General features: G+C 52.8%; 1 protein-coding gene across 3 annotated transcripts; it reads left to right on the top strand.

Annotated features, from left to right (window-relative positions):
• Nucleotides 1-7,507: 7,507 nt before the first annotated feature.
• Zdhhc8 (zDHHC palmitoyltransferase 8) lies at nucleotides 7,508-22,200 on the top strand. 3 transcript variants are annotated; one of them, XM_075969778.1, is made up of 11 exons: nucleotides 7,508-7,840; nucleotides 14,275-14,396; nucleotides 14,562-14,719; nucleotides 14,802-14,974; nucleotides 15,154-15,256; nucleotides 15,568-15,659; nucleotides 15,826-15,961; nucleotides 16,252-16,372; nucleotides 16,453-16,562; nucleotides 17,730-18,727; nucleotides 21,247-22,200. In XM_075969778.1, exons 1-11 carry the CDS (start codon nucleotides 7,737-7,739, stop codon nucleotides 21,455-21,457), a joined length of 2,328 nt encoding a protein of 775 aa, XP_075825893.1. In that variant the 5' UTR covers nucleotides 7,508-7,736; the 3' UTR covers nucleotides 21,458-22,200. The 3 variants fall into 3 exon arrangements, with proteins under 3 accessions (XP_075825893.1, XP_075825878.1, XP_075825884.1); XM_075969763.1 differs by lacking the exon at nucleotides 21,247-22,200 and adding an exon at nucleotides 19,640-20,764 and having other exon boundaries at nucleotides 7,603-7,840; XM_075969769.1 differs by lacking the exon at nucleotides 15,154-15,256 and having other exon boundaries at nucleotides 7,603-7,840; nucleotides 14,802-14,897.
• Nucleotides 22,201-22,433: the final 233 nt, after the last annotated feature.

Below are 22,433 nucleotides of genomic sequence, written 5' to 3' on the forward strand. Positions count from 1 at the left end.
AGCCACTTAGGTGAGTGTGATGGCAGCTGAAGAGCCCAGTGGGGCTGAGGCTGGCATTCGGGGCCAAAGTGTGCTGCTGTCTTGCAGCCAGAACTATTTATTTGTGCCCTTTGTAGATTTTGTGTGTGTTTGTGTGTTGGAGGGACATGAAGGAAGACCACTAGAGTAACCCGGTGAAGGGAGGTAGTAGGTAAACAAACAGATGTGGCTATTAGGAAAAACTGGTTTGGGTTGGCTATGGTTAATAAGGTAGCACTGAGCTCAGTGGAGAGAAAGGCCACCCTGGAGATGGATAGCCATTCTAGTGCTGTGTCACGGTGTAGCTGTTACTAGCCCTTTAACCCTCCTGTTGGAAACCATTATATGCTTCAACACATCTTCAAATAACACTTGTAAGGGTTTGAGCCTTCCGGGCTTGTGTCTAAAACTTATGTGTGGGGCTGGGGAAATGGCTCTTGTAGAAGATCCGAATTCAGTTCTAAATGCCCACACCAAGCTGCTTACAATTAAGCTCCAAGGAGTCAGACACACTCTGCCTCTCCCAGGTAGTGCATGCAAGTGTGTATGTGTGTATACACATATATATGAATGAGAGCCCTGATACGCTGTATAATGGGCTGGCCTCAGGAGCTGCACCAGCCCTACCTATGACAGGACAGGAGCCATGGGGGCCCTGCTCCCATAAGAAGAGGAGCTGGTCTCTTACTCTTGCTGATTACCCCTAACATATGCCAAAAGCACTTGAAGAGGATGGGTCTCCACCTGTCAATTTGTGTATTGTCTTTGACCCTGTTGTGTCTGACCTTGTCAGACATGGTGTGTTTACAAATACAGCTTTTCTTTTTTAAAAACTTAAAAGGTAGCATTCAAAGTTTTCCATATAGGCATATTGTACTTTATGTTCATACTACCCCACCTGCTGCAAAAGAACCTTTTCATCCCCCCAGCTGATCTTTAAAAGCCAACTAAAGACTACTGGCTGTCTCTTGGCTTTCTCCATCCCAGGAAGAGATATGCACACATTGTGGGGCCTGATGAACTGGAATTTGTGACACTGACCACATGCGGTCTTCAATGTTCTTCATAAAAGGGCTGCGTGATCTTCCTCAAGGGAAGCCCTGGGCTGGGACATTGATTTTTGACATAGTGGAAAGTAACCTTTATCTTGAGTTGAAACAAGCAAATGAGCCTTTGGGGTGGGAGAATGCTCACCAAGTAGAAAGTTTCTTCCCATTCCCAGAGTTTGGCATTTTTCCCATGTATCTCTGGTGGCCTCCATACATAACATAAGTCTCTAGTCAAACCCAAAAGAGTTCCATGCTGCAGATACAGAAAAGCCCCTCCAAAATGGTTAGGGGACACTGCTGTCTGTGCTCAAGCTGTATTCTGGTGTACTTAAGGAAGTGGCTTGTTCACACTTGGAGGTGTAGCTGAAAGGAACATGCATTGGTCCAAGTCTGCCCTATTGACAATGGACTGGAGGATATCAATGAATTGTTGAAGCTACCCAGCCTGGCTGGCATTTGTGTCCTGACGCAATGGAAGGCAGAGGCAGTGGGGTCTTATCAGGAGTTAGAACTATAAGAGACACACAGGTAGCTGGGTAGTAGTGGCATATTCCTTTAAGCCCAGCACTTGAGAGGCAGAGGCAGGTGCATCTCTGTGAGTTCGAGGCCAGCCTGGTCTACACAGAGTTCCAGGACAGCTCGGATTGTTACACAGAGAAATCCTGTCTACAAAACAACACAAGCATACAGTAGCACCCTCTTATCCATAGGGGATATTCCAGGACCCCCAATAGACACTGCAAATTTAGGGGATGCCAAGCCCTGTTTATAAGTTAGGCATAGTGGGAGATGAAGTCAGATAAACTGCAATAAGGTTAAAAAATATAGTCTAAATAGCTTACTGTAGGTCTTAGCAACCTCAACACAGATTTTTTGTTTTTTGAGACAGGGTTTTAGCTCTCCTGGAACTAGCTCTATAGACCAGGCTGGCCTTGAACTCAGAGATCCACCTGTCTCCGCCCCCCCCCCCTTCCCCCCAGTGCTGGGATTAAAGGCGTGCTCAGCACAGGTTCTTACCTAACTATGTAGAACACTTTGGCCTTTTGCTTTACCAGGTCTCTGGCAATCACTACTGTAGAAACACAAGGCTACAATAGAAACTAGGTAAGCCTAGGGAATTCACATTCAAGACAGAGAAGTGCAGTTGGTTGGTTGGTTGGTTGGTTGGTTGGTTGGTTGGTTGGTTGACTTGAGACTCATTCAGCCCAGGTTGGCCTGAAGGTGTGTGTAGCAGAGGATAACCTTGAATCCTGTGTCTACCTCCTAATGATGGGACTAGGTACATATGTTCTGTTTATATGGTGTTGGGTTTTGTTAGGCAGGCATTCTGCCAACTGAGCTACATCCTGACCCTTTTGTTGATATGGGAGTCCCCTCTGTGTGCTGTGATTACATTTAATAAATAAAGAAACTGCTTTGGACCTATAGCAAGGTAGAACTTAGGTAGGCAGGGAAAGTTAGGCTGAATGCTGGGAAAAAGAAGGATGGAGTCAGGAAGAAGCCATGGACCTTCCTCCAGAGACAGACATGCCGAAACTGCCAGTAAGCCACTGACACTTGGTGATACACAAATTAATAGAAATGGGTTAAATTCAGATGTAAGAGTTAGCCAATAAGAAGCTAGAGCTAATGGGCCAAGCAGTGATTTAAATAATACAGTTTCTGTGTGATTATTTCAGGTCTAAGCTAGCTAGCCGTGCATCTGGGAAGAACAAGTGGCCTCCTCCAACAGATTGGCACACCAACATGGTAGACTAAATCCATGTAAAACTTGAGAGAGTTTGAAAAGGAATTCTAGACACAAAAATACAGAGTTTAACACGGCTTCTTGCTGTTTGCTGGCTGCATGCAGCAGCTCCTTTAAGAGAGGTTTTCCTGACTCAGTGATAGCAGAAAAGCAGTGTCGTTTTGAAATGCCAGCTTTCTGGGATGTGTTGCCAGCATGACCTCTGGCTCTTTCTGGAGACGGAGCATTTGGATGGGGCACAGCTTGCTTGATGGCAACATGGGCCAGCTGTGTGTCTAAAAGTCAGGCAGTATGTGTGGCTCTCAGATGTTTGAGCAGCTAGGCCACGCTGGACTGGGTGGGACAAACAGGAAGTACTGTATATACCATAGTAATAATGCAACTTAAGTTTTAGACTGGGCAGACAAGAAGTGCAGTATATACCATAGTATTGGCGTAGCTTAGGTTTTAAGAAGCGCTTAGCATTTTAAAAAGCGCTCCTGGACAGTAAAGAAGTACAGATATGCAATAAAGACAAATTCAGATGAATCATAGTGTTGGATAAAGGTACATAGGCTTGAAAGAGAAAAGAAAAAGTATAGAGAGTCATAAAATAAAGTTAATGCTTCAAAAAAAGGGTATAGGTTTTTTTAAAAAAATATTTATTTATTATGCATACAATATTCTTTCTGCGTGTATGCCTGAAGGCCAGAAGAGGGCACCAGACCTCATTACAGATGGTTATGAGCCAACATGTGGTTGCTAGGAATTGAACTCAGGACCTTTGGAAGAGCAGGCAATGCTCTTAATCGCTGAGCCATCTCTCCAGCCCCCAAAAGGGTATAGTTTTTAAAGATAGTCATAGATTAAAAGGAGTAAAGAAAAATAAGCCATGTAAAAATGGAAAATTCACAGAGAGTCTGTATTATTTATATTGTCTTATCTTTGAATTTTTTGACTGTGAATGAGCTAAGTACAGAGAGACATTTCATTGTATGGGCTATTAAGCAAAACCAGCATGTATATTATAAAGGTATCATGACTTCCAAATTTGGGTCTAATGATATGTTGCTTTGGAAAAGAGGTTCTTTTCTTTTTTCCACAGAGGATGAGAACCTGTGGATTGCTTCCAGACTGGTGTGGTTTGATGTAACAAGACCCTCCCCCGAAAGTTGCCATAAACACCCCCCAAAAATTACTACGGCCAACAATCAGCAGGAAGCAGTATGGAGAAAACTACACCCATATTCCCAAATATTGTCTATAAATGTTTGTTTACATTTAAAGGGGGATATGATATAGATATGAATAATTTGCATTGGTATGGATCTTGGTTTATTGATACAAATTTAAGGTCAATTTTGTTATATGTATATGTATTTCTGATCTTGATTAAGGTATTGTGTTTGGGTAGCTCATTTAAAAATGTAATGTAGGGGGCTGGAGAGATGGCTCAGCGGTTAAGAGCATTGCCTGCTCTTCCAAAGGTCCTGAGTTCAATTCCCAGCAACCACATGGTGGCTCACAACCATCTGAAATGAGGTCTGGTGCCCTCTTCTGGCCTTCAGGCATACACACAGACAGAATATTGTATACATAATAAATAAATAAATATTTAAAAAAAATGTAATGTATAATTAAGAAATATAAGTTAATAGATACTCATCTATAATAGTCAAGCTTGTAGTCAGTTAGATTTTCTAGATGTATAGAGATATATTTCAGTTAGATAGGTATTCTTCAAATCTTTCAGAGACCTTCAGAATATGGCATTTAAAATGTTTTAATAACTTAGGACTTTTCATGATAATGAGACACATCTGCTCCTGGCAGCACAAGCTACTTCAAGAGGAAGATGGACATCAAAAAGGCTCCTTATGGAGTTTGCTAGCTATTTGGGCAAGAAACTGCTCCTGCCTGGACTGTTGAACTGGATATGCAGGACCCACAAAGAAATGACTGCTGAACTTGTCTAAAGGTGAGATGATCCTTCAGGGTTTCTGCTTCATGAAAGTCTGCCAGACATTCTGCAGGACACAGAAAAATGTGACAAACTGCCAGTATAGGTGGAACTGTCTTTGAAATTTCCTGCTTCATGAAAAAGTCTGCTGGATACTATGGGCCTGTGGGCTAAAGATGGATGCCCCAATGGTACAGAAGAACTTTTGGTGACTGTCCAGGCAGCAAGATATCTCTGTCAGTTCTAAAATTTTGGAAGCTTCTTGCAATGCACTTCCTGTTTACTTATGTAATATTATATCCTTCTGGAGTCTCTGATGGAGTTGAAGAATAGATAGATAGTTATAGTTTTCCTTAGTTATGATAAAAGATAAAGTAGATATAAATATTGTAACTGTAATTCTTGTTTGACACCTGTTTTGTTATATGTAATTTTACTATGTTAAAGTTAAAACTTCTCTTTTTATTTAAACAGAAAAGGGGAGGTGATATGGGAATCCCCTCTGTGTGCTATGATTACCAGTAATGAATAAAGAAACTGCTTTGGACCTATAGCAAGGTAGAACTTAGGTAGGCAGAGAAAGCTAGGCTGAGTGCTAGGAAAAAGAAGGGCGGAGTCAGCAAGAAGCCATGGACCCTCTGCCAGAGTCAGACATGCTGAAACTTTGCTGGAAAGCCACTGCCATGTGACGATACACAGATTAATAGAAATGGGTTAAATTCATATGGAAGTGTTAGCCAATAAGATGCTAGAGCTAATGGGCCAAGCAGTGAATTAAATAATACAGTTTCTGTGTGATTATTTCAGGTCTAAGCTAGCCGGGCGGCCAGGAACCAGCAAGCTGCCCTTCTCTAATATTTTGTTTGTTGTTACATAACTTGGCTAGCCTGGAACTTACTATGTAGACTAGGCTGGCCTCAAACTTGAGATTCATCTACCTCTGTCTTCCCAGTCCTGGGATTAAAGGCGTGAACCATCACACCCAGCTTGTTTGGTTTTTGAGATGGGTTTCACCATGTAGAGTCAAGGCTGGCCAGACGTGAACTCTGAAGCAATCTTCCTGCCTCGGTCTTCCAAGGGCTGCCATTACAAGAGTCACCACATCCAGCTAACAGTACACAAATTTGAGTTACTTCTGGAATTTTCTATTCAATAATTTTTGAGTCTGGATAGCTGAAAGCATGGGAAGGCAGAGCCCCATTTGTGCTGCCTTTACCTCCTTCTCAGGCCTTGCAATGGGCTGACTGCCACCTTCCACTTTCGTTTCATTTCCTTTCCCCCTGTACCAGTTGTGGGTTTTATGGCTACTCTGGTAAAGGAGATCTGCCTGGGCCTCACAGTGCCCACGTTTCCTGCCAGCCCTATTCAGGAAGAAAGGTGCCATCATCACACTGGGTTCTGGCCTCAGCAGCTGGGTCTGCCACACAGGACACCTCTGTCTGGGAATGTACATTAACCAAAAGGATCTCAATAGGCAAGTAGTCTCTTCCATGAGCAGTATTTGCTGTTTTTCTACATGGCTGTGGCAGTGGTACCCTACATACAACATCTGAGTAGAACCCCAACCCAGAGGAACTCTGCAGGGGTCGGGGCTGAGTGGGGGAGTCTCCTGAGAGAGGACCATGGAGGTCCTGAGCTTTCTGTGTTATGGGTTGCAGAAGGACAAGAGCAAAGTTCAGGCTATAGGTGGGGTGAATTTAACTGACTTGTGTGCCTAGTGCAGAGGGCCAGAAGAATAGTACCTGAGAGCAGAAGAGAGGGAGGGTGTGCACTCTGCTTGCCAATGTGCCCTGAGGCTCCTTAATTGTATTTTATCAATGCTGGAGGAATTCTTGATGACCCCCGTGTCTTCTGGCATCAAATAACCAACAGAAGTTTGAGAGAAATACATCACTGTTTATGCTGATGAAATGTTTCTACATTAAGGGATCCAGCTCTGAGCTGTGGGCCTCCAGGCCAATGAGCCCCAGGGCTATGGCAGGGAGGGGTAGGCTCTGGGACTCTGGGCTCTGGCTGTACAGAAGCAAATAGCAGCGGCTAAGGGAGGGGTGGGAGATAGAGGAGTGCTTTCATACTGGAGAATCACCAGCCAGCATCCTGCCCTGGCCTTGAATAGGATTCAGAGTAGACGCTGCTCCCTTGTGTTGGAGTGACCAGAGCAGGCAGTGGAGTTTGACCAGTTCCTACACAAAACACACTAAGCCTAATCTGCCAGGGGAAGCTAATGCAGACGTCTAGCCTGCCTGCCACAACTGCAGCATCCTTGGAAGGTCGGTCCACCTTAAGCAGCACCGCCCTGGTGCTGGCAGGTGGGATTTCCCGCGGGTGGGGAGCATGCGCACCCTCTGTTGAAGACCTGGGCAGCGCAGGGCGCTTCCTTTAGGGCACCAGCCTTCTAAAGACATTTCTCCGTCTCCTATTTACACATGCCCTCAGTCAAGCTTGCGGCCTGAGTTAGGACGCAGAGGAACTCGGTGGCCCAACTGTAGGGTTTGGAGGGCTGCGAGTTGGGTAAGGTTTTTGATAACCACGATGCCCCTACCCTGTCACAGCAATCTTCCCCAACTCTCTAGTGACTGCCAGGGGACCTTCAGCCTGCCCCGGGACTGTGCTTGGGGAGAACATAGGCCCAAGAGGGGTCTCGGGCTAGGGCCTGCGGCTACAAGCAAAAAAGCCGGACTTCCCACGGTCCTGCAAGTACATTAGGAGGCAGCGCGTGCGTGGAGCGGCGGGCTGGTCCCCAAGAGGAGTCGGCGGCCGGCGCTCCGCCCTCGGCCCGCCCCCGCCGCGGCCCCGCCGCCGAGTCCACCTTAAGGGGCGCGCTGACATCAGCGCGCCGCCGCCGCCCGTGGGGTGGGATTTCCTCCGCTGCCGCTGCCGCGGATCCTGCGCCGCCGTCCAGCCCGCGCGCCCGACCCCGGCCCGACCCGGCCGGTCCCGCCCGCCCGGCCCCGGGGAGGGATGCGGCGGCGCGGCGCCCAGGATGCCCCGCAGCCCCGGGACGCGCCTCAAACCCGCCAAGTACATCCCGGTGGCCACGGCCGCTGCGCTGTTGGTTGGCTCCAGCACCCTCTTCTTCGTATTCACGTGAGTCTGCGCCGGGTCCAGAGCCTGGGGGCAGCGCGGGGCGGGGAGAGCGAGTGGGTGCACGTGCCCCTCGGGGACGACGGCGGGCTGGGCGGATTAGCAGGAGGCGGCGAGGCCCAGGGGTTGCGTCCCGGGAGCGCGGACAGGTGAATGCCTGGCCCCTCTGTGCGTTCTAACAGGCCCTGGGTGTGGCTGCAGCCCTTCCTTTCCCGCGGTGCTTTGGAGGGGACGCGAGTCACCCAGTGTCACCAGCCCTCCTCGCAGGCAGAATGGGAGCTGTGAGCCCCCTTGTCGCGGCCAGCATGCAAAGCCAAGTTATTCCGGCGATTCCCGCGTAGGTGTGGCCTGCTCCACAGTTGCAGCTGGCCACTCCCGGCCTGGCGAGGGCCTTTTGCCCTCTTTGAGTACAATACTGTTAGAGGTTCCAGTCCAGGCTTCACCCAGGTTCCGATACCTACACTTCTAGGCATGAGGAACGAAAAGACCTCGGAGGCCAGGCCACCAGTTGTGGGGAGGGAGCACTCTTGCTAACCTGGCACCCGGTGGTTCCAGCCTCAATTTCTTGACACAGGCTGGTTCACAGGTCATGGGGTCTTAGTGGTATTCTTGAAGATCCCTGACCACTCGTTTCTTTCTACAATTCCAAAGCCTTGACACAGTCCAGGTGACCAGGGGAATGGTCATTTGTTTCCAGGTTGGACAGCCCCGATGTGAGCCTGGAGTGGACCCGAGCCACCCTTTCCACTTGAGCAGCATTTGTGGGAGTCTGAATTCTGTGCCTGCTGGGGGAGGAGAGTCCTTACCTGGAGGCTGGGGTTGGGTGGGTGCCACCGGCTGCAAAGAGCAAGTTTAAAAAAGGCCTGTGTGGACGGGCTTATTTCTGGCCCCAGACAGTCTGTGTATTCTTGTCACTCAGATGTCGGGGACACGAAGGGGTGGTGGTAGGTGGGCTTGGGGAACTAGGGCTAGAGAAAACACATCTTGGAAAATTCAGTCTTTCAGAGGTCAGAGTGGGGTTCTGTCTCAGTGGGGTGTCTCAGGTACAGGTCAGTGTCTTGTAACAGAACTTTAGAATTAAGTCATGAAATGTGGGAATGAAAGTTTTAAGAGAAGTTAAAATCCTCTGCCCCCTGCTCTCTTCTGTGGCTTCCGAGGGGCCGTCTTTGGTGGCTTCTGGGAACCTGACCCACCCCCAAGCTTTATTCTCTCTCTTTGCTCCCATTCTCCTGGGTGGTGCTTCTGCTGCTGTTCTTGAAGCTGGAGTTCTGGGTCCATACTTGTTGGTGCTCTTGAGGTGTGGGATTCTTTTTAGGGGATAGCACCTCAACCTGTGGGTAGCCCACCCTGACTTAGGCTGGCCTTGCAGTTAGGCCCCACGCAGTCTGTGTATATCCTCGTCTGCCCCTTGTGTGAGTCCTTGAGGTGTGGGTATGGCTGGCTCTGCTGGGGGGACTCAAGGTGGCTCTCTTCTCAGAAAGGACTCTGCTAGGCAGCAGTGCTGATGTTGGCTATGCCAGGGTCCAGGCCAGTCTGGTAGCCATACTGGGTTAGGTATCTTTTTCAGAACAGGATTGGTATCCTCCTGCCCTGTTTCTGCCCAAGCCCACTGACACCCCAGACACCAAGAAAAGGGAGTAGTTCCCCAACCTACCCTTGGGGCCTGTACAGGGTCCTGGGACTTTTCCTGGAGGTGAGTATCCCCCATGTCTCCTCTTTGTACAACTGAGTGTGAACTGCTCCTTTCAGGGCACAATTTACTTACATGCCAAGGACAAGTGGGTCAGCTAAGAAGGGGAGCCTGAGGACCGAAGTATCAGGGACACCCCTCCCAAACCAGCTCACCCAGAGGGTAGGCCCAGCCACCATGCAGGCTCTTTGTAGAAGCGGCCAGGGGCAGGCAGGGTGTGAGACATGGCTTGGCTCTCTGGAGGTAGGGTGCGAGAGTAAGGTAAATTCTGAGCCCCTTTCCCGGAATCCTGCGGGGTGTGTCTCTCTCTATGGTATAGTGCCAAGCTGGGTTTGGTGCTGGGGTGGGTCCAAAGGCTTCCTCCAGGCCAGGTTGCCCCCAGATCCACTTTACAAAAGGACATGGATAATGCATGCTCGAGGGTGGAGATGGCTGTCAGGCGGCCAATCCTAGAGCTATTAGGCCATTTGGGCACCTGGGGAGGTAGAGCTGGTTCTCAGGTGGGCCTGAGCCCTCTGCATAGTTAGAAGCCTGGTCTGGGACAGCAGGCAGTCCAGCTCTGGGCCTCTGGCAGCCTTGGGAGATCTAGTAATGAGTGGAGCATCATGGGAAGGAGGCCTAGGTGTGAAAACTGTGAACTCTTCTGCCAGGCTGTCCCGCTTGTGATGGGAGCTGCTGCTTTTCTGAGCCAGTTGCTCTGTGTGTCTAAATGTCTAGGGATTGGACAGGTGGGGGCAGCTGCCTCCTTCTCCAAGTCCTGGGATGTCCAGGGTGAGTGGCTGCTGCCATGGTTCCTGGATGCCCCACAGGCTAATGATGCTCGCAGATAGTGTAAGGAAGAACTTGATTAAAAGAAAATGTCTTGAGTAAAAATTTTCCATTCCACATTTAGCTTTGGCAGATATTCTGTCCCTGAAGTCACCCCCTTACTGGGCGGTGTCTCTGCTGGCCTAGGCGGGGCTCTGGACCTCCACCTGGGTGGGGCACTTAGTGATGGTTTGTGTTCTTGCCTGAATTACTGTTGCTCAGAGGCCGTCTCAGACTAGAGTTCTTGGAGCCCCAGGGCTCCCACAGAGACACACAGACACACAGACAGACAGACAAACAGACAGAAGCACACACAGATATACATAGACAAGGACATACTCTTACACAGATACCCTACACACACACACACACACACACACACACACACACACACACACACACACACAGATACCCCCCCCCACACACAGACATACTCACACATAGATATCCTACACACACATACACAGACACACAGATGTACTCACATACAGAAACCCTACATACAGAGACAGACAGACAGGCGCATACACACACACACACACATACACACAGAGACGTACTCTCACACAGATACCCTATTACACACACATACACACAGAGATACACACAGATATCTCACACAGACACACACACAGAGACATACACACAGATACCCTACACATACACACACACATACACACACACACAGAGATACACAGACGTACTCACACATAGAAACCTTACATACAGAGACACAAACAGACAGACAGACAGACAGGCACATTACACACACACACCAGTCCCTAGCAAGGCTTGAGCCAGCCAGGAAAGGGGTGTCTAGGTAGAGCTGTCCTACTCACTGGAAGCCAGATGCCCTACCTGCAGACAGGGCCTCTTAGTCTCCCTGACTTTTTCTGACCTGTAAGTTCAGTACTCAAAGTGGTCCCTGCAGGGGTATGTAGGCTGTCTCCAGCTGGGACCTCTTGGAGCCAACCAGGGAGGACTGGCCTGGCGTGTCTGTTAGGCCCAGGCTGGAGTAGGGGGAATTCCACAGGCAAGCACTGTAACTTTCTTGAGTAGAAGACTAAGCAAATATGTACCCAGTGCTTCTGCCTGCCACGTCCCTTGGGAAAGCTGGTGTGTCCTCTTCTGTGTCTTTGTGTGTCCTCACACATCCAGTCAGCCTTCCGTCATTCTTGTGTGTGCTCATGCTTACCCTGTCCCTGCGGGAGTGGGAAAGCCTAGAGAGTCCTGGGGTTGTGGGCAGCTGACCTAGGTTAGACAAGCCTGAGAGAAGAGATGGGGAGTACCACGTGGGTATATTCATGTGTGCTCATGTGGTAGTCTCTGGGCATGAGCAAGTGTGCAGGTATGTCTGCATGATATGTGTGCCCACAGTAAACGTCTGCATGCAAGTCTTCCTGCATGTAGCTGTGTCTGCAGCTGTCTGCTGTGCTTACATGTGGAATGGCTGTCTGTGCTTTCATGTATTTGCGAGTTGCAAATTCGTGCTTCTGTGTGCATACATAATCTCTGTGGATGTGCCTTGGAGCATGCTATGTTCACATGTGCTCATGTCCATGTTTCTGCATGTGCTAGTATGTGTTGTGCTCCTGCCTACAGCCCCCGTCCCTGCTCAGCGCACAGGCTTTATAAGTCTGGACCCTATCTAGACCCTGGTGGGGAGGACACTAGTCCTTTTTTCCTTAAGAGGGCCTACTAGACCAGAAGGCCTCCAGCAGTACCTAAAGAGGGCAGACGCTTGGTCTGGACCTGGTCAAGCTTTAGGGTCTTAGAAATGATGCAAGGATGGCGACTTAGTGACTTTCCAGCTCAAAGTGCAGCAGGCCTGACACCTTCCAACACCCACAGGCCCTGCTGTATGTTTGTGCAGGTGGTGCTCATGCTGACCAGAGGCTACCCAGCACCTCCCCGCCAATCCCACTCCACCAATGCGGATTGCCAAGCATGGCTCAAGGGTACCCCTTTGCTCCTCAGGCATCTCACTCGGGCAACTGTCTGGTCCATATGGCCTGGTAAAGAGCTTGAGGCTCAAGGGGCAACACAGAATACAGACTACCAGGCTGGTGGGGAACACTCTTCAGCCCTGGGAGCTAGGCCTTTCTACTTCATAGGGATTATTAGGCTAGCCCAGGTGAAAGCCAGAAGTCAGCCTGGCCCCAGTGCCTGTGGTCTTCAGTTTCTTGTTTACAAAGAGGGAGGCTTCATAGCTAGGAACACCAAGGGCTTTGTGCAGGACAAGGTCTTCTAAGGACTGAACCTGTACCTGGCTTCCCCATGTACACCCCTGTCTGCTTCTTCCACACCTGTGTCTGCCTCCCCATTACAGCTGCCGTGGAACCCCTCACCACTTCTGCAGGTGGCACTAGGGTTTAATGGTCTGAATTTTTACATTGTACCCATGTGGAACCAGCTCCTCCCATCGTACACCACAGGGAGCTGGTGTGTTCTGCCCAAGTCAAGCTGGAAAGGACCCCATCCAACAGGCTTGGCTGCTTCTCTTGGGCATGTCTTCCCTACCTACTGAACCCTTTGTTGCTGGGCTGGCCATACTTTAGGGTGCCACTGTTGCTTTGCTGAACAGCATGGACTGGAGGTCACAGACATGTTTTCAGTGTCGTTCCTCTGTCAGGGACTGGGAATGTAGAATGTGTCGTGTGACAGGTTGGGTGTTGTTTCCTGCTGGACCTTCATGGCTGTGGCCTGTGTTGTCATGCTGTATGTCCGTGCTGGCCAGGGAAGAGGATGGGGTGTCATGGCTGGTGGCCCCATAGAGGGTGCTGCCGTGGGAAGCAGGAGCTTTAAATAGCCTCTTGCTTCCCACTAAAAATAGTTCTGCTGCCATGGAGGTGGTTGCTGGGGCGGCGGGCCTGGCTCCTGGCCAAGGCAGGCGTGGGCGCACCGCGTGGACTGTGCACTCTGGTGCCGGGTAACTGCAGGGCCTGCAGACGGCCACCATCACTCTGTCTTGTGGTTAGGGCAGCCACGAGGGAATCCCCACTGGCCTGGCTCCACAGAGGACCAAACACGGGCAAGAAAGTAAAGCCCTGTGTGTACCCCACCACCCGTCTCAGCAGCCAGGACACTGAAGAAAAATCCTGGGAGCCTGAGGCCAGAGGAGCTTCTTGAACCTGGTGGGGGGACTTCAGTAGCCACTGCAGGGTCAGGACTGGGGGCTCGAGACCTGGCATGTCACTGGAGGGGATTCTGTAAGGCCCCATCAGGGCCAAGGCAGGTCTGCTTGAGGGAGATGTGCAGAGCCCCTACAGAGAAGCTACAGAGAGAAGCCTTCTAGAGGAAGGCTTCCTGGAAAAGGAGGCAGTCTTGGCTCCAAGTACTGTGGGATGGTGAGAGATGGGAAGTACTGGTAGGGGCGTGCGCTTTTCCAGGGTTTGTAGGTCTCCTGTGCTGTCCAAAAGAAGGATGTCGCACTGGCTGAAGCAGGGTTGTGGCTCTCCATACCTCAGAAAGCGCCCCTGCTGAAGAGTCCATATAGACATAACCCTGCCATGGCCTAACCCAAGCTGCTGGGTAGCTCTGAGTTCCCAGTTCCTCCGTCTGGGTCTCGTAGGAGTATGGCAGCCTGGGCAAGTTGCAGCTGGGTTGGCTTAGCTTTGTGGCCATCCCAGTACCATGGCCCAAGACTGATGGTGCCATAGCCCTAGACTGATGGGCCTCTCCAAGGTATGTCCTCAGCTGTGAATTATGTCCTAGACATGGCCCTGGGGATTGCCAGGGTCAGAGCTAGCCCAAGGAGCCTACACTGGACGTGATGGAGACAACCAAGGAGTAGCAGTGGGCCTAAGATCTGCTGTGTGACTGCCAGTGGCCTGCTGGTGGCCTGGTAGGCCCAGGTGCATACATGGGGCTGTGTCTTATAACCCTGGCTTTGCCTCCCTCCTGCCCCGAGACCCAGCTCTCTGCCCATTGTCCATTGCAGATGCCCATGGTTGACAAGAGCTGTGTCTCCAGCTATCCCTGTCTACAATGGCATCCTCTTCCTCTTTGTCTTGGCCAACTTCAGCATGGCCACCTTCATGGACCCTGGAGTCTTCCCTCGAGGTAGGGCCCTGTATAGGGCAGCTCGTCTGCTTCTTTGCACTAGAGTGTAAGTGGCTGATTTGGGATTCCCACTAGGTGGGCTGGGCAGAGATTAGAGAGGTCCTCTCCTGCTAGGAAACTCACCTTCCTGTACTCTTGCCACCCTACTGGGCTCCTGATGTTCAGCGGACGAGGACGAGGACAAGGAGGATGACTTCCGGGCTCCACTGTACAAGAATGTGGACGTGCGGGGTATCCAGGTCCGCATGAAGTGGTGTGCAACATGCCACTTCTACCGCCCACCCCGCTGCTCACACTGCAGTGTCTGTGACAACTGTGTGGAGGTGACCACCCCTGCCCCGCCCCCCACCAGGCCCTGTGCCCAGTTCCTACCCTCCATGCGTTCTGACACACTGCCCCTGCCAGGACTTTGACCACCACTGTCCCTGGGTCAACAACTGCATTGGACGTCGCAACTACCGCTACTTCTTCCTGTTCCTGCTGTCACTCAGTGCACACATGGTGGGTGTGGTGGCCTTCGGCCTGGTCTACGTGCTCAACCACTCAGAGGGGCTGGGAGCTGCCCACACCACCATCACGTATCCTTGATCCTCACATGGTCCAGCCCAAGGCAGTGTGTCCTGGGGGTCAGTGGGTACCTGACTCTTCCGACAGAAGAGTCACTGTGCTTAGGCGAGAGGGGACCACGGAACTGTGTCACTGCAGTGGGGGTGGGGTCCCCGTGTTCTTGCCTCAGCTGTTGGCCTTAACGGGCCAGCATGGCTGTCATGTGTGTGGCTGGCCTTTTCTTCATCCCTGTCATCGGCCTCACTGGCTTCCACGTGGTACTGGTCACGCGGGGGCGCACCACCAATGAGCAGGTGCAAACCCTGTGGGCTGGGCCTCAGGAACCCTCACGTGAGGTTACTTAGGCAGCTGTGGGGGGAGGTACTTGGTGTGGGGCCACGGCTACCCATTCCTTGCACACTTGCCACCCGTGGACATTGTGGCCACCAATAACTCAAGGCCTGGAAGTGCTTTACCCTCCTGCAAGGGCAGGCAAAGATAACCCGGGTATAGGGCACCGCTGGGCCCACCGTGCCTACACTGCCTCCCATGAAGACCCCTACCTTTGCCTGGCTCCCTGCCTGTCCTGGGTGGCCAGGCTGGCTGAGGGGTCCCATGTCCACAGGTGACTGGGAAGTTCCGCGGGGGTGTGAATCCCTTCACTCGAGGCTGCTATGGGAACGTGGAGCACGTGTTATGCAGTCCCCTGGCGCCCCGGTGAGGCCCGGCTGGGTAGCGGGACAAGGAGGCCTGTTCTGGGTGTGGGGTGGGCAGCCTCGGACCCTCAGCCTGGTTCCTTTCTGATCTGGCCAGGTGGGGTTGGCCCTGCCCTTGTTTGTTCTGGCCTGTTTGTGTGGCCACTGACCTCTCTGCCCTGGCACAGGTATGTGGTGGAGTCCCCCAGGATGCCGCTCTCTGTGAGTCTAAAGCCACCCTTCCTGAGGCCTGAGCTCCTGGAGCGAGCTGTGCCCCTCAAGGTCAAACTTAGCGACAATGGGCTGAAGGCTGGCCGCAGCAAGGTGGGGGTCTGGACTGGAACGAAACAGAAGAGAGTGGGGCTGTGGGGTGTATGGGATTGGGACGGGAAGAGGCAGAGGAACTAGGCAGGTGCCTAGAGCCATAGGACGATACTATTAAAAAAAAAAAACTGAACTTCAAGCCGGGTGTGGTGGTGCACGCCTTTAATTCCGGCACTTGAGAGGCAGAGGCAGGCGGATCTGTGAGTTTGAGGGCAGCCAGGTCTATATAAAGAAACCATCTTGAAAAAAAACAAAACACGCTTCACCCACCACTGCTCCCTCTTTGCTAGTCCAAGGGCAGTCTAGACCAGCTGGATGAGAAGCCTCTGGACCTAGGACCTCCACTGCCCCCCAAGATAGAAGCTGGCACCTTTGGAAGAGATCTGAAGACGCCAAGACCTGGCAGTGCTGGTGAGGTGGAGGGCAGCTGAGGAAAGGGACATGGACTGGCCCTTGTGTGACTCACCCATGACTCTGCTCCCTCTTCCCAGAGAGCGCCCTATCAGTACAGAGGACTAGCCCCCCAACACCTGCCATGTATAAGTTCCGGCCAGCTTTCTCCACTGGTCCCAAGGCACCCTTTTGTGGACCTAGTGAGCAGGTAAGTCCAGGCTCTGCCGCTCTCTGGGAGGGACCTGCGCCTGGGAAAGAGCCTGGTTTGGTGGTGGTGTCCTGTCTTCTTTGTCTTACTTGTCACACAGTTGTCGTGGGCATGCTGGCGGGACTCCAGCCTGTGGGCATGCTGAGCTGGGGTCCCTTAGAAGGGAGCAGATGAGATCATGCTGGGCTGGCCTTGCCCATAGACCAGGTGGGCAGCTTCGCCCCCTAGCAGTTAGGATGTCTGGAATTCCACCATTAGTCATTCTGTAAGACCCACGGGAAGCCCTCAGAAGAATTGAAGGTTTGTTTGAGAAAGCACATTTATTTTCCTGAGTTAAGTACTTCTTTGTCTACCACAGTGGAACAGTCAGCAGCATGGAACAGCCTGTGGAATGACCAGAACCCTGAGTGTTCCCAAGGCTGCCATCCCTTCTAGAGGTTGCCTGGGAGACTAGTTAATACATCTAGACCAGTTCTGCCCTGGGGACCTCCTTCCCTATCTGGTCCATTGGGTGAGACTGTGAGCCTCTGTGGGCAAGGGGCCATTCTGGGGGCAATGTGGTAGCCCTATTGGCTAGCAGGAGGATTGTAGGTTAGGATGATGGACTTCGGACACCCTTCCTGGGTTACCGCCTTCCTGTGACTGATATGTACCCCACAAAGGAATCCATAAGATTGCCTGAGTACACCAGGACAGTTGTACTCTTACAGACTTTGGGATTTGAGGGGCTTGTAGCTCAATCCTAGTCACAGAGACTAAAGAAGCTGTTGCCACTCTAGGTTGGAGAGACCCAAGACCACAGACCTTGTGTCTGGAGAAAGCAGCTCTGTCTGGTCTTCCACACAGAGCCCCACCCTTGGTTGTCTTAGGAAGGGTCCGTGTAGCTGATCTTACTGATTGTGGGCAGAGGCAAGCCCCACACCACCTCTCCTTGGGAGACAAACTCTAGGAACGTGGTGCTGAGTCTTCTGTTCCGACTTCCATCCATAGTAGGCACTGGAGGGGTGGATGTGGGCAGGGATGGGAAACTTTTGATATGTAGATTGTGTTAGTTGCCCTTGCTTCCATGGCTGCTGTACTGAACCACACCCTCAGAGTTCTTGGTGCTGTAGGGTCAGGTAAGGGATGAGGGGTGGGCAATGGTGAGAGTCCGCTGTCCTCCTACAGGTCCCAGGTCCTGACTCCCTTACTCTGGCAGATGACAGCACCCACAGTCTAGACTTTGTGTCCGAGCCCAGCCTGGATCTTCCAGACCACGGGCCTGGTGGTCTGCACCCTACCTATCCCCCTTCCCCACCCCTCAATAACACGGATGCCTTCTCAGGTGCCTTACGCTCCCTGAGTCTCAAGGCTGCCAGCCGGCGGGGTGGGGACCACATGACCCTACAGCCTCTGCATTCTGAAGGTGGGCCTCCCACACCCCACCGTGGTCTCTTTGCTCCTCATGCACTGCCCAACCGAAATGGCAGCCTATCCTATGACAGCCTACTTAACCCTGGCTCACCCAGTGGCCATGCATGCCCCACACACTCCTCTGTTGGCATGGCCAGCTACCATTCACCCTACCTGCACCCTGGGCCATCAGATCCACCACGGCCCCCACCTCGCAGCTTCAGCCCTGTGCTGGGTCCCCGACCTAGGGAACCCTCTCCTGTGCGCTATGACAACCTGTCTCGGACCATCATGGCCTCTATCCAGGAGCGCAAGGACAGGGAAGAGCGCGAACGGCTCCTGCGCTCCCAGACTGACTCACTCTTTGGCGATTCTGGTGTCTATGACACACCCAGCTCCTACAGCCTGCAACAGGCCAGTGTGTTAACGGAAGGTCCCCGAGGCTCTGCGCTGCGTTATGGCTCCAGGGATGACCTCGTGGCTGGGCCTGGCTTTGGTGGTGCCCGCAATCCTGCCCTGCAGACGTCATTATCCTCACTGTCGAGCTCCATGAGTAGGGCACCGCGGACATCTTCTTCCTCCCTACAGGCTGACCAGGCCAACAACAATGCCCCAGGACCCCGGCCTGGCAGTGGTTCGCACAGGTCGCCTGTCCGTCAGGGCCTGCCTTCCCCACCAGGCACTCCCAGATCGCCCTCTTACACGGGCTCCAAGGCTGTCGCCTTCATCCACACGGACCTCCCGGACCGGCCACCCTCACTGGCTATGCAAAGGTGGGTACCCAGAAGTGTAGATGGGTTTCTCCATTTGGGCCCCTTATGGCATGGTTCTCCCAGCTCATCCTGGAGACCTATGGTTGTCTGCAGGAACAGTGCACTGTGGGTGGGCCTCACCTGCCTTCAAGGCCCCTTAGTTACCCTGTTGTGGAAGGTCTGGCTCTGGGTACATATGCATGTGGGAACACACACATTTACATGCTGAGCTAGCACAGACTTGGCCCAGGGCCCTTGCTGGAGCCAGCCATACATGGCTCTGTGGGCTCCTACTCCCCAGGTACATTGTCCCTCCGTGGTCTTGCTGTTTGCTCATCATGCTAAGACTGAGGGATATTAACGAACCACGGCTGATATGTACTTGAGCATGCAGCCCCAGAACAGGGGTCATCCATGCTTAAAAATGGGGAAGGACAGGTGGGACCCAGGTGCCTGAGCATTGGTTTGTCTTGGTCTCTGGTGAGACCTGAGAGGAGACCCTGTTTATGCTCTGTGGCTACAAAGGACCCATGGGGCATGCCCACCTATGCAGGAGCCACTTTGGTTTTCTCAGGAGTGGTGAGATGGGGAGACCAGCTCCAGAGTGCCCTCAGGGGAACAATAGTCAGCTCTGGCCAGGTGCTGCCCCTCATCTTCCTGAGAGACAGTGGAGAAGGAGCTGGGAGTCCACTACCAGGCTTCCCAACTTCAAGCCCAGTGTTCAGAGTAGGGCCCAGAGACTCAGGCTAGCTGCTCTTTGGCTGATTGAACTGGGAGAGAGGAAGGTACCCATCAGGATGCCAGCAGTCCTGGCAATGTCTGTCTGTCCTGTGATAGCACAGTCCTCTAAGGCAAGGTCTGCCCAGGGTCCAATCTGCATGTGTCCTATTGCCCACTGTCCTGTGCTCACTGTGTGTGCATGTTTTGATGCAGGGATCACCCTCAGCTGAAGACCCCCCCAAGTAAGCTTAACGGGCAGTCCCCGGGCATGGTCCGTCTGGGGCCTGCTGCCAGCCCTATGGGGCCCAACGCCAGCCCTGCCCGGCACACGCTGGTTAAGAAGGTGTCCGGCGTGGGTGGGACTACGTACGAGATCTCGGTGTAAGAACTGAGCACCACTCATCTGCTGGGATTCCACGGGGACCAGGACCCCCACAGTAGCTCCCACCCCCGTCAACTTCTCTGCCCCAGGGCGAGGAGGCTACCCAAGCCTGGTGTGGATACATCAACAGGAAAGAAAGCCCCGCCTCCACAAGCTTGTGCTCCGGCCTCTACCTGTCCATCCACCTACCTACTCACAGGGCAGATGGATCCAAGGCTGTGGGCTGTCATGGGGACCTGGACTGCCTCCTCAATCAGCCAGTCTCAGCCCTGTCCCCTATTGCCCTCATTTCCCAAGGCCAGTCCTCAACAGTCCCTTGGGCCCACTTCCTTTCTGGATGGGTTGCTGTAGCCCCGTGCTCCCAGCTGCTCCTAATCCATGGCCTTCCACTGACCTAGCTGGTAGCTTGTTGCTTGGCAAGGCCTATGCTTTGCAGGGAGTGTAACCCTGGCCTGCTCTGGGTTGTGATGACGGATGGACAGATGGACAGATAACCCAGCTGTAGCAGGGGTCCCAGCTCCGTGTCCCTGTCTTGCCTGGCTGGTGGGTTGATGTCCCTGTGTCTGTATGCCGTGCTGCGTCTGATGTGTTAGCGCTCGGCTGCCACTGTTCTTTCATCAAAGCCTTAACTTCTGCTTTATGCTCTTGTGGGAGGTAATGGGGGATAGTAGGCCAGAGTGGGGAGGGGCCGGGCGCTGCCCCCGGGAATGGTGGGGCCTGGAGCCCACTCCCTCCCTCTCAGGCCTACCCTGCCAAACTGGAGTGTCCTCACCCCAAAGCATACGGAGTTCCCAGCACTGGCTTGGCCAGTGCCGCTGGAAAGCATATCAGGGGTCAGTTCTCCCCCTGGCGCCAGGGACCTGAGTAAGCACATGGCAGCGTCCGCTTGCATTGTCTGTTTTATGTTTTTATATTTACATCTATATATCTATAATTTTATTAAAAAAAAGGAAAAATTATTTTGATCCTTTCCTTGGGCAAGGCTATGGCTGTGGTGTAGGGGAGGGTGTCAGGAAAGGGGTTGGCCAGCTGGCACAGGATGGCACATTTCTGATGACGTGCCAAGTCAGGCCTAGTTGGTAAATGGGCCTTTGGCTGGTGAGAGCAAAGGTCTCTAACCCCCGATCTGTGTCATGCTGGACAGTAGGGTGTGTGGGCACAGGCTAGGATCACAGCTGCCTCATAGGACTCTACTGTACTTTCTAGAAATCACACTTCCATGCTAGATGCTGAGGGACAATTGGGGAGGGCCAGAAAGCCACACCTTTCTGCGCTGGGCTTCACAATGGGGCTGGAGAGGGCTGGGCTAGGTCCCCAGTATTTGGGGGAGGGATTTTCAGGGACGCCCAGGGGAGGTGTCCAGAGCCTAGGGCCCCATAGCTGTACCCCCAGCTGACCTCCACCTTTTTGCTTCTCTCTCACGGACATCGGCCCACAGGGGGCGAATTGGCACCTGTAGTCGTGGATGGGGGTGGCGTGGTCCGCCTAGGGGGACTCCTGGCCTGCACCTGTGCCACCTTGGCCATCCCGAGGATCACCCGCCGCTGCGGGCCCCCTGGAGCGTGGCCGCCGGGGCGCCCCCTCGTGGGACCATTTGTCGGCTACATTCCGCTGCATCCAGCCTTTTCCCCAGCCTCTCAGGTCCCTAGCAGGACACCAGCAGGTGGCTCAAGGGCCATGGACAACCTGCTGGGAATGCAGAAGACCAGGCTGCTGTAGAGCTTAGGGTGGGGCTGGATGTGGCCCGGGATCTCTGTCTTCCCTGTCAACCAGCCACATCTCGGCTCATCAGTCTGCCAGGGCCCATGACCCTGTGTCCAGGTGACCTCAGGAAATCCCCCCACCTGCTGCAGGGGTCCAGTGCCCCACTGGGGGTGGTCCCAGAGCTACTGGGAACCAGCATGACGTTCACCCCAGCCTCCCTATCCCTTCCGAGCACTTTAAGCCACTTCCTCTGGGGAGCCCAGGCCTCTGTGGATTGGGCTGGGGTGGGGGTCTCAGGTCATTGCAGGTTACTGCACCCCTCCACTCCACCCCGAGCACATGAACAGATGCCTTAAAGTCCTGGAGCTGCCAGCCAGCCTGATGGACCACAGACCTGGTCCATCCGCCTCTGCCTCTTGCCTGCTCTGACCCCACCTGGGCCTCCTGTATTCAGGGTGATGCTCGAAACACCCCAGCCTGCAGGCCTGGATGCCCCTGGAAGGGCAGAACAGAACCCCTGCCAGTTTCCCCTTTCACACAGGGTCCTGTCCTGGGGTCCACTCTGGGCAGCAGCTCTGTATCTCCCATTTGGGGACTCAGAATCTACTAAAGCTCTCTTCTGTTCTACAGGATTGCCCTCCCTCAACTACCCTAATAAATTTTTTTTTGTGTGTTTACCTCCATGGCACTATCTAGCAATGTGAATCCCCTTACTTTAGCCTTGGAAAGTGCCAGGAGGCTGAACTCACAGGGATTCTGGGATGAGTTGCCAATAGCCCTGGCAGGGTAGACAAGATGGGGTGAGCAGATTCAGGGCTCTGACTGCTGAGGTCCTCGGGAGGGCCTGGTCCAGGAGGTGAGCCCCACAGATTCCTTGTCTAGCTGTAGCCTTTGGGGAAGACCATCCTGCCACACCCTCAA

The sequence above is a fragment of the Microtus pennsylvanicus genome, chromosome 1 (genome assembly GCF_037038515.1).
Source record: "Microtus pennsylvanicus isolate mMicPen1 chromosome 1, mMicPen1.hap1, whole genome shotgun sequence".
NCBI lineage: Eukaryota > Metazoa > Chordata > Mammalia > Rodentia > Cricetidae > Microtus > Microtus pennsylvanicus.

What these genes read in the sequence shown, in the direction of transcription:
- Zdhhc8 (XM_075969778.1), top strand. Translation starts at nt 7,737, where the DNA reads ATGCCCCGCAGCCCCGGGACGCGCCTCAAACCCGCCAAGTACATCCCG. An exon ending in TCTGTGACAACTGTGTGGAG is followed by an intron (nt 14,720 to 14,801) that starts GTGACCACCCCT and finishes TGCCCCTGCCAG; the next exon opens with GACTTTGACCACCACTGTCC. An exon ending in TGAAGGCTGGCCGCAGCAAG is followed by an intron (nt 15,962 to 16,251) that starts GTGGGGGTCTGG and finishes CCTCTTTGCTAG; the next exon opens with TCCAAGGGCAGTCTAGACCA.